The following is a 12,309-nucleotide window of genomic DNA, read 5'->3' as shown; positions in this document are numbered from 1 at the left end:
CTGGGTAATAAGGGTTTGGAGGGAGGAGGCTTAGGGGTGGGGCTGGGTAAATAGAGATGGTGGTGGTTATGATGGTTTAGTTGTAGATCTGAGATATTGTTGTTGACAAAGCCTCTAGTAGAATTATTAGTGGGATATAGCTGAATTAGTTTAACTTTTCCACCTCTATTCTTGTGTGTAGAAGTTCGAAACTCCTGACACCCAATAATACTTATGTAAATTCCCTAATCACTTGTACTAAAAAAATAAATAATAATAATAATAATAATAATAATAGAACAAGGATAAATTAGTACTTATCAATTATTTGAAAAATTCGACCAAAAACAAAAATTCTAATGTATTTCTCCCACTAATGCCTCGTCCTATTTTTCTCTGTATTAATTTCAAATATAATAACTCTCTCACATGCATATTTTATGTGAGGTTCCCCGTATAGTTAAAATTACTTTTCTTTGGTTCCAAGTGAAATTAAATTTTTAGTAAAATTTTATAATATGAAAGCATCAGAAATAAAGTTGGCCCCGAATGACCTAACTTTGACAAAAAGTATTGGCAAGAAAGATAGTCTTACAAGACTTTGCTTTTGCTTTCCCCTCACCTATTTTCACATTGAAATGTGATACAATACAATGATTCAAGTCAAATTTCATTCTTTAGTAAACTTTTCAAAACCTTATGCACGAATGAAACAACTTTGGCGTGCATTGTTTTTTTGGTTAATTAGATGATTTAGTAATTAAATATTTAAAATTATGATTTCTTAAGAAGGATTATTTGATTCTTAAAATAATAAAAAAATTATCGCCCAGATAAAGTTTTGGGTTCGAGTCCTAACATTCGTCTTGTAATAACCCAAAACAAAATATCTAAAAAGAAATAAAATATCTAAAAAGTAAGGATAATATCTTCTAGCAAAAAAGACAAGTTTGCCCTCGCATATTTTAATGGGGGAAATTTTGACTTTTTAATCGAGAAAGAATTTGGGAATTCCGCTTACGCCATTGCGTAGAGTGCGGCGAAACGAGTTCGTAGACACGGAGTAGACCCGAATTGGAGCTGTAACGAAGAATATATGGTCTAAATACTGCGAAGGGCAAAATAGTAATTTAGTCAAAAGTCAGATTTTTATCCCTTCTCTCTCCTCTGCCCCGTCAGTTTTCTCTCGCTCTCCTCTCTTCCTCTCCCGTCGCACCCAGCCGTGCGACGCTTCGACTTCTAGGCGACGGCCCGTCCACCACAGGCCGAGCCGATCTCCAGCAAAGGTACCGTCGGCTCCGCCTCCCTCTCACCGTCAAGACCTGACCGACCTCCACCCTTGGGCCGCCCGGAGCTGGTCGGAAAACCATGGTTTCCGACGGATGTTCACCCGAGTTCACCCGATCTTCCAGCTCGAATTTCTCATTCGTTTCTCCACCAAATCAATCAAGTAAGGTATGGTTTCTCAGCTATTTTTCGTGTTCTAGCTGATGGATATATGGGTTTCGATCGATTTTAGCTCTAAAGCGATCAATTTTAGACTTGAATTCTGGCCAAAAATTCGGCCGCCGGGATCTACTGTTTCTAGTCACTTTTTGGGGTATGTCCAAGAACAAAAGTGACTCCAAATGGGGTGTTTTACCTAGGATAGGAGTTTGGAGTCTTGGTTCCGAGATTTTTCGGCCACCCGGTATCGCTTTAGACACCCGAATCTGCCCGGGCGTGCTGGGGCGCGTGGGTGAGGGTGGTGAAGTAATTCTGTGCAGTTTTGTGACCCTTGTGTCGTCACGAGCGCGTAGGATTTCCCGGATCTCAATTCGGAGTCCGTTTGAGCCCCGAACGGATTTTCCATATCGCGCTATCAGTGGCTGCAGTGTCGTCAAATCGTCGGATCGCGCTGGATTTCGGATATGTCGGTCTACATGATCTCAGGATCTTGTAGGATTCGACGGATTGCCAATCGGAGTCCTGGATACTCCGAAATCGCGAACCCTGGGGCTAGGATTTGGATTTTAAGCGATAACGCGATTTTGGCTAATCCAACCGTCCGTTTCGGGCCAAACTCGCAGAACATGGTTCCTTCTCTGTAAGGAACCTTCAGAGGAGCCCAGATTGGCCATCGGAGATCGTGAACCCACGGGGTCCCGGATCGGCCGATCTAGCAGTTTATCGCTTAGTAAGGCTTCGGGTCTTTTAAGGCCGGTCTAACTGTCTAAAAAGCTAATGTGGGCATAAGAGTAACTTTAAAATGAGTGCACGTATTTCTAGGAGCCGGGGCAGGGTGTTTAATTTAATTCTTTTATTCAGCAGTTTATTGATTTATTATTCATGGATAATCAGGCACCAGAGGTCCAGTCGACCTGCAGGAGGGACCTTCGAAGGGTCCAATTAGCTCGGATCATCAGTGAGTGGACTTTCTTTCATAAACGATTTTCTATGCAAGAGTTATATCTTAAACGATTTTATATGCATGAGTTATATAAATGATTTATGTAAATAAGATTATTAAGTGATTTTTATAATGATTTTATACAAATAAGCTTTTACAAATCAGTTTATATGGATTAATGTCATTATTTAATCTTGAAGAAGTTTTATGAACTATTCATTTCGAACGTGTTTTGCGCTGTACAATACCTTGATTTACGTGTTGTTTATTTACTGAAGCTCAGTAATATAAAAAGCAGAGTTTGAGAACTCTATCAGAGGAGACAGCAGTTACATTTCAGTTTCACAAAAAGGCAGTGAGTTATTAGATTTTTCTAAAAATAGTTTATTTTAGAACCACCATGTACCCACCTTTTACTTGGTGATTACCCAGAGTTGGACCGATGTCTACGAATATCCAGTCCGATTTCAGTTTATGTCAGTGCACTTGACTTTGCCTCACGAGTTACGGGGACGCTCGGACCGTGAGTGCCAGGATTTGCGGCTCGGCAGACTTGGTGTCCCGAGACCTGCCAGGATTGCGGCTCGGCTGACTCTGTGTCCCCGAGACCTGCCAGGATTGCGGATCAGGCTGACTACGGTCCCCTGCATCCTGCCAGAGCGACTCGAGCTGACTTGGTGTCATCGAGGAATCTGCCGGCAGATCAGGCTGATCATAGTCCCCTGATTTCGCCAGTTTGCGGCTCGGGTAGACTGCGTGGCGCCCGAGACCTGCCAGGGGAATTGACGGATATGACAAGAGGTACAAATAGGTGGTATTTTCAAAGGATTTTGAGTTTTCTTTTATTCAATTATGACTTTCAGTTATTTTATATCAGTTTCTTGATATTCGCACATTTATATCTTTACACATTTGTTCAGTTATACGAGCACATTAATCAGTAGGTTTTTACATGCTTATTTGAATACCTTGTATTGAAATGTAGATAAACCCTCGATTTAAATCCTTACTTATTTTTAACTGGGGGTTATTATGTTTATAAAATTGTTTTCAGGAACATTATTTTTGTCCACTCACATTTTCAACCTGTTTTTCGCCCCCAGGCCGTAGAAGTACGCGGGATCCACCACTGGGCCATTCATAGCTTCCGCGTCATCAAGTAAGGTAGAGTTTTGTAGAAAATCCTTGAAACCTTGAAAACTTTAGGAAATGCTCTGATATCTAGTTTTAGTGGAAAACTAGAGTTGAGATCTGTTACTTGAGATATTCTGGCAGCTGGTGTGGATTTATTTAACTGTTTAACAGGTGGAAAAATTTTGGGTTTGGTCAAAATACAGGGGAAACTCTGCTGAATTTTCGGCAGAAGTCTAAGGGAAATTTGAAAAGAATTTGGGACGAGAAGGGTAAAAAGGTCATTTGTACCCGACATTTGTCAGGTGTCGGACACGCACAGGACTTGGCTCGAATTCCAAAGCGAAAATTGGGTCGGGTCCTGTCACGTCTAGTGTGTGTATAAATTTAGTATACTATCACCCCTCTCAATAGAAAATGTCCTCAAACAAAACAAAAAAAACTATATTTTTCCTTACTAAAAATATATATAGCGGAAAAACTACTTTATGGAGGCAAATATCGTTTCCTGAAAAAAATTATATGTTTTATTTATTTATTTTTGAAGTTCACACAGGCTGTTGGCTGTTGCTTCTTTGAAACCGCTTTCTTTACTGGTTTTCCACCCACACACAAACATTCAAAAAAATAAAAATAAATAATCGAACTTAATCTTCTGGTCCTGGATTTTGGACTTATTTTCAGCTCTGCAATCGAAAAAGGAAGGTAGGAGGAGGGAGACGAACCAGAGAAGAAGATGAGCGTCATCGAAATCTTGACAAGAGTAGAGGCGATCTGCCAGAAGTACGACAGATACGACGTCGAAAAGCAGAAGGATCTCAACGTCTCCGGCGACGATGCCTTTGCTCGCCTCTACGCCTCCGTAGACGCCGACATTGAAGCCCTTCGTCAGGTCCCTCTCTCTCTCTCTCTCTCTCTCTCTCTCTCTTTCTCTATTTTCACTCCATGCGATCCCTGTTTGGTCCCTGAGAAAACTCGGGAAAATTCAAGAGGCTAATAGCTGATCCCGACGTAGTCGGACGAAATTCACTGGAATTTTGGAGTGAAGTTAGGGTTTTTCACCTCTATGGTGTGCTGAACTGAAACCGGAGTTCTTTTTATTTGCAGAAAGCGGAAATTGCTTCGAAAGAGAAAAATAAGGCATCTGCTGTTGCGCTGAATGCTGAGATTCGGAGGACCAAGGCTCGATTGCTTGAGGAGGTTCCCAAGTTGCAGAGGTTGGCTGTAAAGAAGGTCAGCACTTACTGTTTTAATGATTTTTGGTAATGTTCGCATTTGTAATTGTGCATTTCGTCAAATTGTTTGGGAAATTGATAGTAGCCTAGCACATTTTGGTCAAAATTGAAAAATTGAAAGATGGTTGCACTTGTATATGGGATTTTAGTATTGTTTAAGAGTATATGAGATGCCTCTGCGTGTGTGTAAGTTGCCAATTTTGCTTGTTTAGTATACAACACAAGGCGGCATGATTGCTTTGGGGTATAGGCAGCGTGATTCATAATTGATGCTAATTGGTTTACAGGTGAAAGGGCTTTCAACCCAAGATTTTGCTGCTCGTAATGACTTGGTCCATGCATTGCCAGATAGGATCCAGGATATACCAGATGGGACTCCTGCTGCACCCAGACAAACTGGAGGCGGCTGGGCAGCTTCAGCTTCTCGTACTGAAATCAAATTTGATTCGGGTAATTTTTTGCATTATGAAGGCTGTTTGGTGCTTTTTTAGTGATTATAATGTATGGACAGCTCAGTTCCATTTGATTATTTTCAGTTTACTTTACTTATGTGTTTCATGTATTTTGGTAGAGGGGCGGTTGGATAATGAATTCTTCCAACAATCTGAGGAGTCGAGTCAATTCAGGCAAGAGTTTGAAATGCGGAAAATTAAGCAGGCAAGTTATAGATATTGTGTTGTGTTTGTTTACAATGGAGATTTCTTTTAAAAGGATGCAAGTTGCATATTGCTAGTTAGATGCAGGAGTTATGGATATTGGTTTGCATTTTTATTTATTTTGACATGCTCACAGGATCAAGGTTTGGATATGATATCAGACGGTTTGGATACATTGAAAAATATGGCTCAGGATATGAATGAGGTTAGTTGTTTCTGTGTGATGCTACTTACTCATTTGCAATATATAAACATATGTTAACTTAATTTATCATATGCCATATGTAGGAATTCGATAGGCAAGTTCCTTTGATGGATGAGATTGACTCTAAGGTGAGAAACATTGTCCTCTCCTAGTATTGCTTCCAAGATGTTCAGTTTGAATTCTCAAAATTATATTACTAAATGCTGCCTCCCTTCTTAATAGGTGGACAAGGCATCTGCTGACCTTAAGAATACCAATGTCAGACTGAAAGACACAGTCAACCAGGTGAGTGTATTTGCAGCTTTTTTAAGTTTACAAATGCACATTAGAGTCCTTTTTATAAATTAAAAAAATAAAAAAATAAAAAAGTCTTTGTTGCTGGATCTAATGCATGTTTTGTTTTTGTTACAGCTGAGGTCCAGCCGAAATTTCTGTATTGATATTATATTGATGTGTGTAATTTTGGGCATTGCTGCGTATTTGTACAAGTAAGCTCATATCCTATACAATGAACATATATGATGAGATAGACAAACATCTATAACTAGATGTCATTGCACTGCTCAGATTATGGTTATATGTGATAACACTTTATAGCTACTTCAACCCTAAAATGCAGATTTAAATACACAGAATTATTTTTTCATTGCATGTCTGCGTTTTTTATTCAAGATGTGTCATTTTTTGTATTCTGATCATGGTATCTTTATTCGCAGTGTACTGAAGAATTGAGGTGGCATAAAGAGCGGTTTGACCAGTTCCAAGAGTTGTTGGCTTGTCCGGTATTGTTTTGCATTTTGAGGACTCAGTTTGGTGCTTGATATATGTTATTTGATTGTTTATTTTATGTTGAAGAGTGTCTGTTCATACTACCATGAATGTATTTTTCAAGTACATGAGTCAGTTTTACGTTGCAGTTGGTTGTGTCCTCTAATTTGCTTTTGTTGGTACTCTGTGAGGCGGTATCTGAATCCATACTTCAATTTATTAAACCTTTGTTGACCCATACTTAATAGATTGGATTGGCAGCTTCCTTTCGATTTTATATGAAACTTCTTATGGAACTAATGCATTCTTTCTGGGCCTGATTTAGTTTTCATCTGTCAGATGTATCTAAATTACTGTCTTTTGATTTAGTTTCTGTAGGCTTTCCCACGCCTCATTTGCCAATAGAAAATCACTGAATATAAAAAACCTGAACTCTTATGAAGAATAAGTCAACAATTTATATCAAGCTAACAACCACAAAACCCATAACCCACATTAACACTTTACGTGACGGAGAAGTTGAAATGTAAAGCAATTTTCTATATTCTCATCCCACTATCTACAAGATATTTATTACAACGAATATATGCGAATATACATACAATCTTGAAATGCTGCAGCTAATTACATCCAGCAAACGCCAAACTAATTTACATGCTTATTCTTTATATGTATAAAAATTGCACACAAATGTATACCAAACGAAGAAAATTCGGAACTGCACACTAATTTACATAAAAATCACAATCATGGAGACCTCTGTTCGTGATCTTGAATCCCTTTATCTACATAATAACGGAATTAATCCACACCTTGCTTCACTGCTCTAGCCAGCTACTCACTTGCACTGAAAGCCAATTAATTGACTGAGTTCTTGATATTGAATCATGGAGCTCCATTGATCTGCATTGAAATTATTTTCAGCTGATCCAGACTGGTCTACTCCCCAGAAATTCATTGCGCAACCGTCCCGGCTGATCGATGTGCTAACTTCCTCCTGATATTCTCTGCTACATATCCTCTTGCTTGGTGTTACAAAACTCTGGTGGTGTCCATTTCCTTCTGCTGCAGGCTTTCTCTTGAAAGGGTTGATCAAACTTTCAAGGGAAGAAGCTAAAAGCTGCCCGTTGTTCTTATTGGATGAATCGTTCTCGTGAATTGTTGTGCAAGATTTTGTGTCTCCACTACCCAGAAAGCTTATGCTTGAAGTGGTTTTAGTGTATGGAAGTTCAGGGGAGGCAAAAATGTAGGGCAACATTGGACAATCTTTGTACAGATAGTTTCTGACCATTTCGATGCTAGGGTTTGTGTCCTTTGAACATGTCTCATCCGCTTGCTTGGTGTAGGCACCTAGTTTATAGCTAGGAGGACTGTTTTGATCTTCCCAAATGCTCCTGCTGCTGTTGCATTTTTGTCGAACCCGACACAGCACCCAATCATCCAACTGTCATGAAGAAAATGAGAGAATTATTAACAATATCGAAAGAAAGTACAATTCTCTGCTTATGCTGAAAAATAATAATGAAATGAAACCTAATACGATGATTGTTGAACATAAGCACAATATCAACATAGAAAACAACAGTAGAGGATTCAGAACTAGAAACCCTATAAATGTCATCCATATAATTAAGCTCAATTACAAAGGTGAAGAGAGAATGAGGAATATCAATTACTAGCCTATTATGTTGCTAGACTATTAATCAGCACAACATGTTCTGATTCAGCATGACTGATTCAACACTTATAATTTCAACATAACCAATGGTCTTGATTCACAGTCTAACACCACGTGTCAAATCGGCAAAAGAAACTTACCCGTACCTACCGTATACTGTATTCTGTGAGGATATGAAGTAATTGATTAAGCAACTTACCCTCATAGACCCTTTTTGCTTTGAAGACCACATGGTTGTGTCAAGCAATCTATACTCATTCATGATCCACTCTGTCTTGACACCCTTTGGAGGGTGTCCTGTGTAGAACACAAGTGCTTTCTTCACCCCAATGCTTTTTGTTCCACAAGAACTGAAAATATGTTTATCAGTTCCTGTAGCTTTCCAGTAACCCAAACCAGCTGCTCTGTTAGGCCTGCTCCCATTCGGGTACTTCCGATCTCTCGGGGTGAAAAAATACCACTCTTCTTCTCCAAAGGAGGCTTTGGCTGGCAGCTCCCATGGATTATACTTGTAGAGATCCAATTCAGTGATGATGGTTGCAGGTAGTGGACTTGAAGTGACTTTGTTTTTCAAATAGTGGACGATGAGTTCTTCATCAGATGGGTGAAATCTGAACCCAGCAGGAAGCTGAATGTTATCAGAGGTTTGTTGTTCCCTCTCCATTTTCGGGATGGAGGGAGGCTTGCTTGTTCCTTGGTGATGGAGGAAACTAGGGAATCAATGAGGCCCTGAAATTATCGACCAAATGGTTTGTAAGTTTGATTACACTGTGCAGTCGTTTTATAGGGAGTTTCTCTCATGCAGAAAAGGACAATTTTGTTAACATATATTATATGAAGTTTATGTATATGATACATTTGGTCAGGGAAAGCAACCTTATTGTCCTGACTGGTGACAACCGTTGGATATCACATATCCTTTATCTGATCAGAGATGCATAGGAGCCAGAGACTTCAAATTAAGCTTCATCTTGTGAAGCAAGGTTACCACAGTGGTTGTGGCCCTCCTATTTCCCCCCTACTTGGCACCCAAGATCGAAAATCCAAGGTTTCTTCCCTCCCAATATAAACAAAAAAAAAAAAAAACATTAAGGTTCATCTCCTATCTTTGATCAGATCAGTTTTAGTTTTGATTGCTTCAATTACCATTATATGTTTCATGTGTTTCAATTTGTTTGAATTATTTTGGCACACCAAAGAACATGTGATTGAGGTGGTGATGTTGGCAATGTGGAGCACAAATAGCATGTATGGTTCAATCATTCCACAAAACATTATCAACAATATTTCCTTTTTTTTTGGGGGGGGGGGGGGGGGGGGTGTGGGTGGTGGGGTGGTTGCGGCCAATATAACCGAGAGAGATTGTCTTGTCCCCCAAATCATTTAGCACTTGCCACACTGTTCTTCATGCTTGCACTCGACTGCATTCCAGGTGTCCTTTCCCTCTTAACTTGCATTCCTAGCATTGATAGGTTTATACATGGCTTGCAATTCTAGCCTCTTCTCTTAAGGGTCATGTTCTCTTTTTAACATGTTTATATTCTCACATAAATACTTATATTATCGGACACTGAATTTGAATCACACATTCAAACAAGAATTAATATGATAAATAGTCCAGATTCATGGCGCTCGATCGAGGTGACTTAATTAGTGTAGAGTCAAAGGAATTCACTCATTAACGCAAGGAATTAAAGTTCCATGGAAAATGTTTTGATGGGATGTTGTCTTATCTTTGGCTTTAGCCCTTGCATTCCATACCACATATCTTGATCATAACAAAACTCCAAGAAATAGAACATTATAGAAAAGAGGAGAAACAGAAAAAGGCCAACTTGATCCCCAAGATTCGATTGTATGTCTTTTCCTCCTTGGAAACTCACTGTCACCATTTTTCTTCGTCCCCATTTTGGAGTCTCTTTCAACAACACGTCCCCTGTTTTTCCCTTTGAAGTTTCAGAAATTGCATGCGCAATTATTTCGTCTTTGAATTTTCATGGAATTCCATAATAATAATAATAATAAATATATAAATACCCAATCAAAATTACCACTCATAGCCGTACCTGTACTATGTACAATGACTTTCATATATATGTTTTGATAAATGTGGAAGATGGAACTTTTCGAAAAATACAGACACAAACCTAATTCTCAAACTTTGATTAGAATTTATGAATACATAACAAATTTAAAGTGGTTGCAATTGAAGACAAGAAATGAACATTCTTTCCACATGGATCGGATCGACCGAGGTTCCTGGTTTGTTTTTTCATGGCTCAGAACGTTAACTTTGAGGCGCTTCATTTGTTGGCAAGCTTCAACACTTTCATGGCGGCCAAATATTTCCAAAACCAGATGGAGAAAAAGAAGAAGAAGCAGAAGAAGAAGACCAACATCACTTTCAGAGGAGTTACGTTTATGTATGGCAGGGACAAAGATACCAAACGTGGCACACTTTGACCGACCTTCTTCAATCCTCAGTCCATTCATTCAATCCATGTGTACTAGAAGTTTATGAAGTTAATTAATGAATTAATTACCCATTAATTCTTAATCATAGATGAAAGCATAAGGTAAAGGTATGTGCATTTGAAAACGAAGTGACCAAGGGGAGCTTGATTATGATTTGAATTGCTTCTTATCTGTAGATGGTGGATCCCACATCCCGTACAAGGTTTCAAGTACTCAAAGATGACTAAAAATTTTACTGGGTCCAATATTGACACCAATTCATGCAGCAACGAAAAATTCTTTAACAAAGGGAGAAAGTAGAAAAGGCTTATAATGTTTATGAATTGTATGATGACGTGTTATTTAAGCCGGTCGCATTAGCATGATGACGTGATATGATAGTGTTTGTTACATAGATATTTTTTTTGGTTAATTGTTTTCCCAATAACACTGGTTAATTAGCTAAGATCTTGTGGTCAATACATAGGAGAGGCAGCTCCATAATTTTTTTTCATGAAGAGGGAAATTCAAACTCGAGGGTAAAAGATCAGACATACTGTCATGACCAACTAGTATGCCTAACCCGCATTCGCAAACTAATGAATAATGATTTTTTTTAGAGGAATTAATGAATAGTTATTGATTGTATTGAAATGTTTGTGAAACAGATGAGTGAGAATAGAGAATGCAGAAAAATTCCCCTCGCACCTCGCATTATTCGGATTCTCTATACACCGACAGCTTGCAGCCAACTCCAAAGCTTCATTTAAAATTGGCATCAAGAAGAATTAACAAAAACAAAAACAATTCAACACCACAAATCTCTAGAGTCTAGACAACAATTCCGACAAACCAAATATCTGTTTTTATCGAATAGATAATAATCTCTGGCCCTCTGGCCCTCTTCCATTTTTAATTCAAATTTGGAGGGACACAAGTGGGTCAGGTGGGGAATTATTTTTTTTTTTCTCTTTTTGGGTTCAAGTGGGGAATTAAATTTCAATACCCTGAATCTTGATCTTATATATCATTAATTTTCCCTCTACAACCTGAATTTATAACTATTATTATTAATTATTTTTTATTAGTATAAACTAAGCTCTAGATTGTAACAATTAATTAATAATACTTTTTTTTTTACTTTTTTAAAAATCATTTTAATTAAGATTATAGGTTTTATATGTTGTGTTTATACACCTGATTGGAACTTATTATCACTTAAAAAAGATTTCCAAATTGATCCTAGTAGCCTTGAAAATAATTCAAAATCCAAGGGACCAGTGTGGTCCCAGGCCCCCGCTCCTTATTTTTTTAAATATATGTATATTAATATATTTTATGATATCTTTAATATTTCAAGAACCTGATTTTCATGCCTACTTCTTTTCTTAAATTTACCATACCTATTATTATTATAATATTTTTTAACACAAATTCTAAAAATCTAAGTCTTTTTCATATATTTTTCTCTTTTTTGGTGGACACAACATATTTCCTTCTTGCTTTTACAACCATGTTTGTGACTTTAATTTATTTTCTTACTCTCCATGTAATATATTATCAAGTTTCAATTGAGTTAATTCATTTAATTAAGTTTTGTTACATTTTCTCTTATTTTTTATTTTTTTTCTCTACTTACGGTTTGTTTGGGGTTTTTATTATTTAAATTGTGTTCTCTCCACCTATGGTTTGTTTGAGTTTGTGAACTTTTGCTCTCTATTGAGTTTAATGGGTTTTCCAATTTATGTGTAGATTATCAAAGGAAAAAAGTTGATATTTTTTTTTAGGGAGCTGATTTTCTCACTCTCTTTTGT

At 37.9% G+C, this 12,309-nt stretch overlaps 2 protein-coding genes across 3 annotated transcripts; one reads left to right on the top strand and one right to left on the bottom strand.

The window, feature by feature from the left end:
• Positions 1-4,048: 4,048 nt before the first annotated feature.
• LOC117630964 (syntaxin-71-like) lies at positions 4,049-6,640 on the top strand. Of its 2 annotated transcripts, XM_034363847.1 has the most exons (9): positions 4,059-4,391; positions 4,607-4,732; positions 5,022-5,184; positions 5,306-5,391; positions 5,527-5,595; positions 5,679-5,723; positions 5,818-5,880; positions 6,007-6,083; positions 6,312-6,640. In XM_034363847.1, the coding sequence occupies exons 1-9, from the start codon at positions 4,236-4,238 to the stop codon at positions 6,325-6,327; spliced, it is 801 nt and encodes a 266-aa protein (XP_034219738.1). In that variant the 5' UTR covers positions 4,059-4,235; the 3' UTR covers positions 6,328-6,640. The 2 variants fall into 2 exon arrangements, with proteins under 2 accessions (XP_034219737.1, XP_034219738.1); XM_034363846.1 differs by lacking the exon at positions 6,007-6,083 and having other exon boundaries at positions 4,049-4,391.
• Positions 6,641-6,840: 200 nt separating this feature from the next.
• On the bottom strand, positions 6,841-8,989 carry LOC117631055 (NAC transcription factor 29-like). The gene is made up of 3 exons (XM_034363983.1): positions 8,918-8,989; positions 8,241-8,770; positions 6,841-7,807 (listed from the first exon to the last, which is right to left on the bottom strand). The coding sequence occupies exons 2-3, from the start codon at positions 8,703-8,705 to the stop codon at positions 7,202-7,204; spliced, it is 1,071 nt and encodes a 356-aa protein (XP_034219874.1). The 5' UTR covers positions 8,706-8,770; positions 8,918-8,989; the 3' UTR covers positions 6,841-7,201.
• Positions 8,990-12,309: the final 3,320 nt, after the last annotated feature.

This window comes from Prunus dulcis, chromosome 6 (genome assembly GCF_902201215.1).
Source record: "Prunus dulcis chromosome 6, ALMONDv2, whole genome shotgun sequence".
Classification (NCBI taxonomy): domain Eukaryota; kingdom Viridiplantae; phylum Streptophyta; class Magnoliopsida; order Rosales; family Rosaceae; genus Prunus; species Prunus dulcis.
This window is presented reverse-complemented; position numbering and strand designations above follow the sequence as displayed.

Coding starts and splice junctions, on each gene's coding strand:
- LOC117631055 (XM_034363983.1), bottom strand. CDS start 8,705: ATGGAGAGGGAACAACAAACCTCTGATAACATTCAGCTTCCTGCTGGG. Junction 7,808..8,240: donor AGCAAAAAGGGTCTATGAGG/GTAAGTTGCTTA, acceptor TCTTCATGACAG/TTGGATGATTGGGTGCTGTG.
- LOC117630964 (XM_034363846.1), top strand. CDS start 4,236: ATGAGCGTCATCGAAATCTTGACAAGAGTAGAGGCGATCTGCCAGAAG. Junction 5,392..5,526: donor AAATGCGGAAAATTAAGCAG/GCAAGTTATAGA, acceptor ACATGCTCACAG/GATCAAGGTTTGGATATGAT. Junction 5,724..5,817: donor TGGATGAGATTGACTCTAAG/GTGAGAAACATT, acceptor CCTTCTTAATAG/GTGGACAAGGCATCTGCTGA.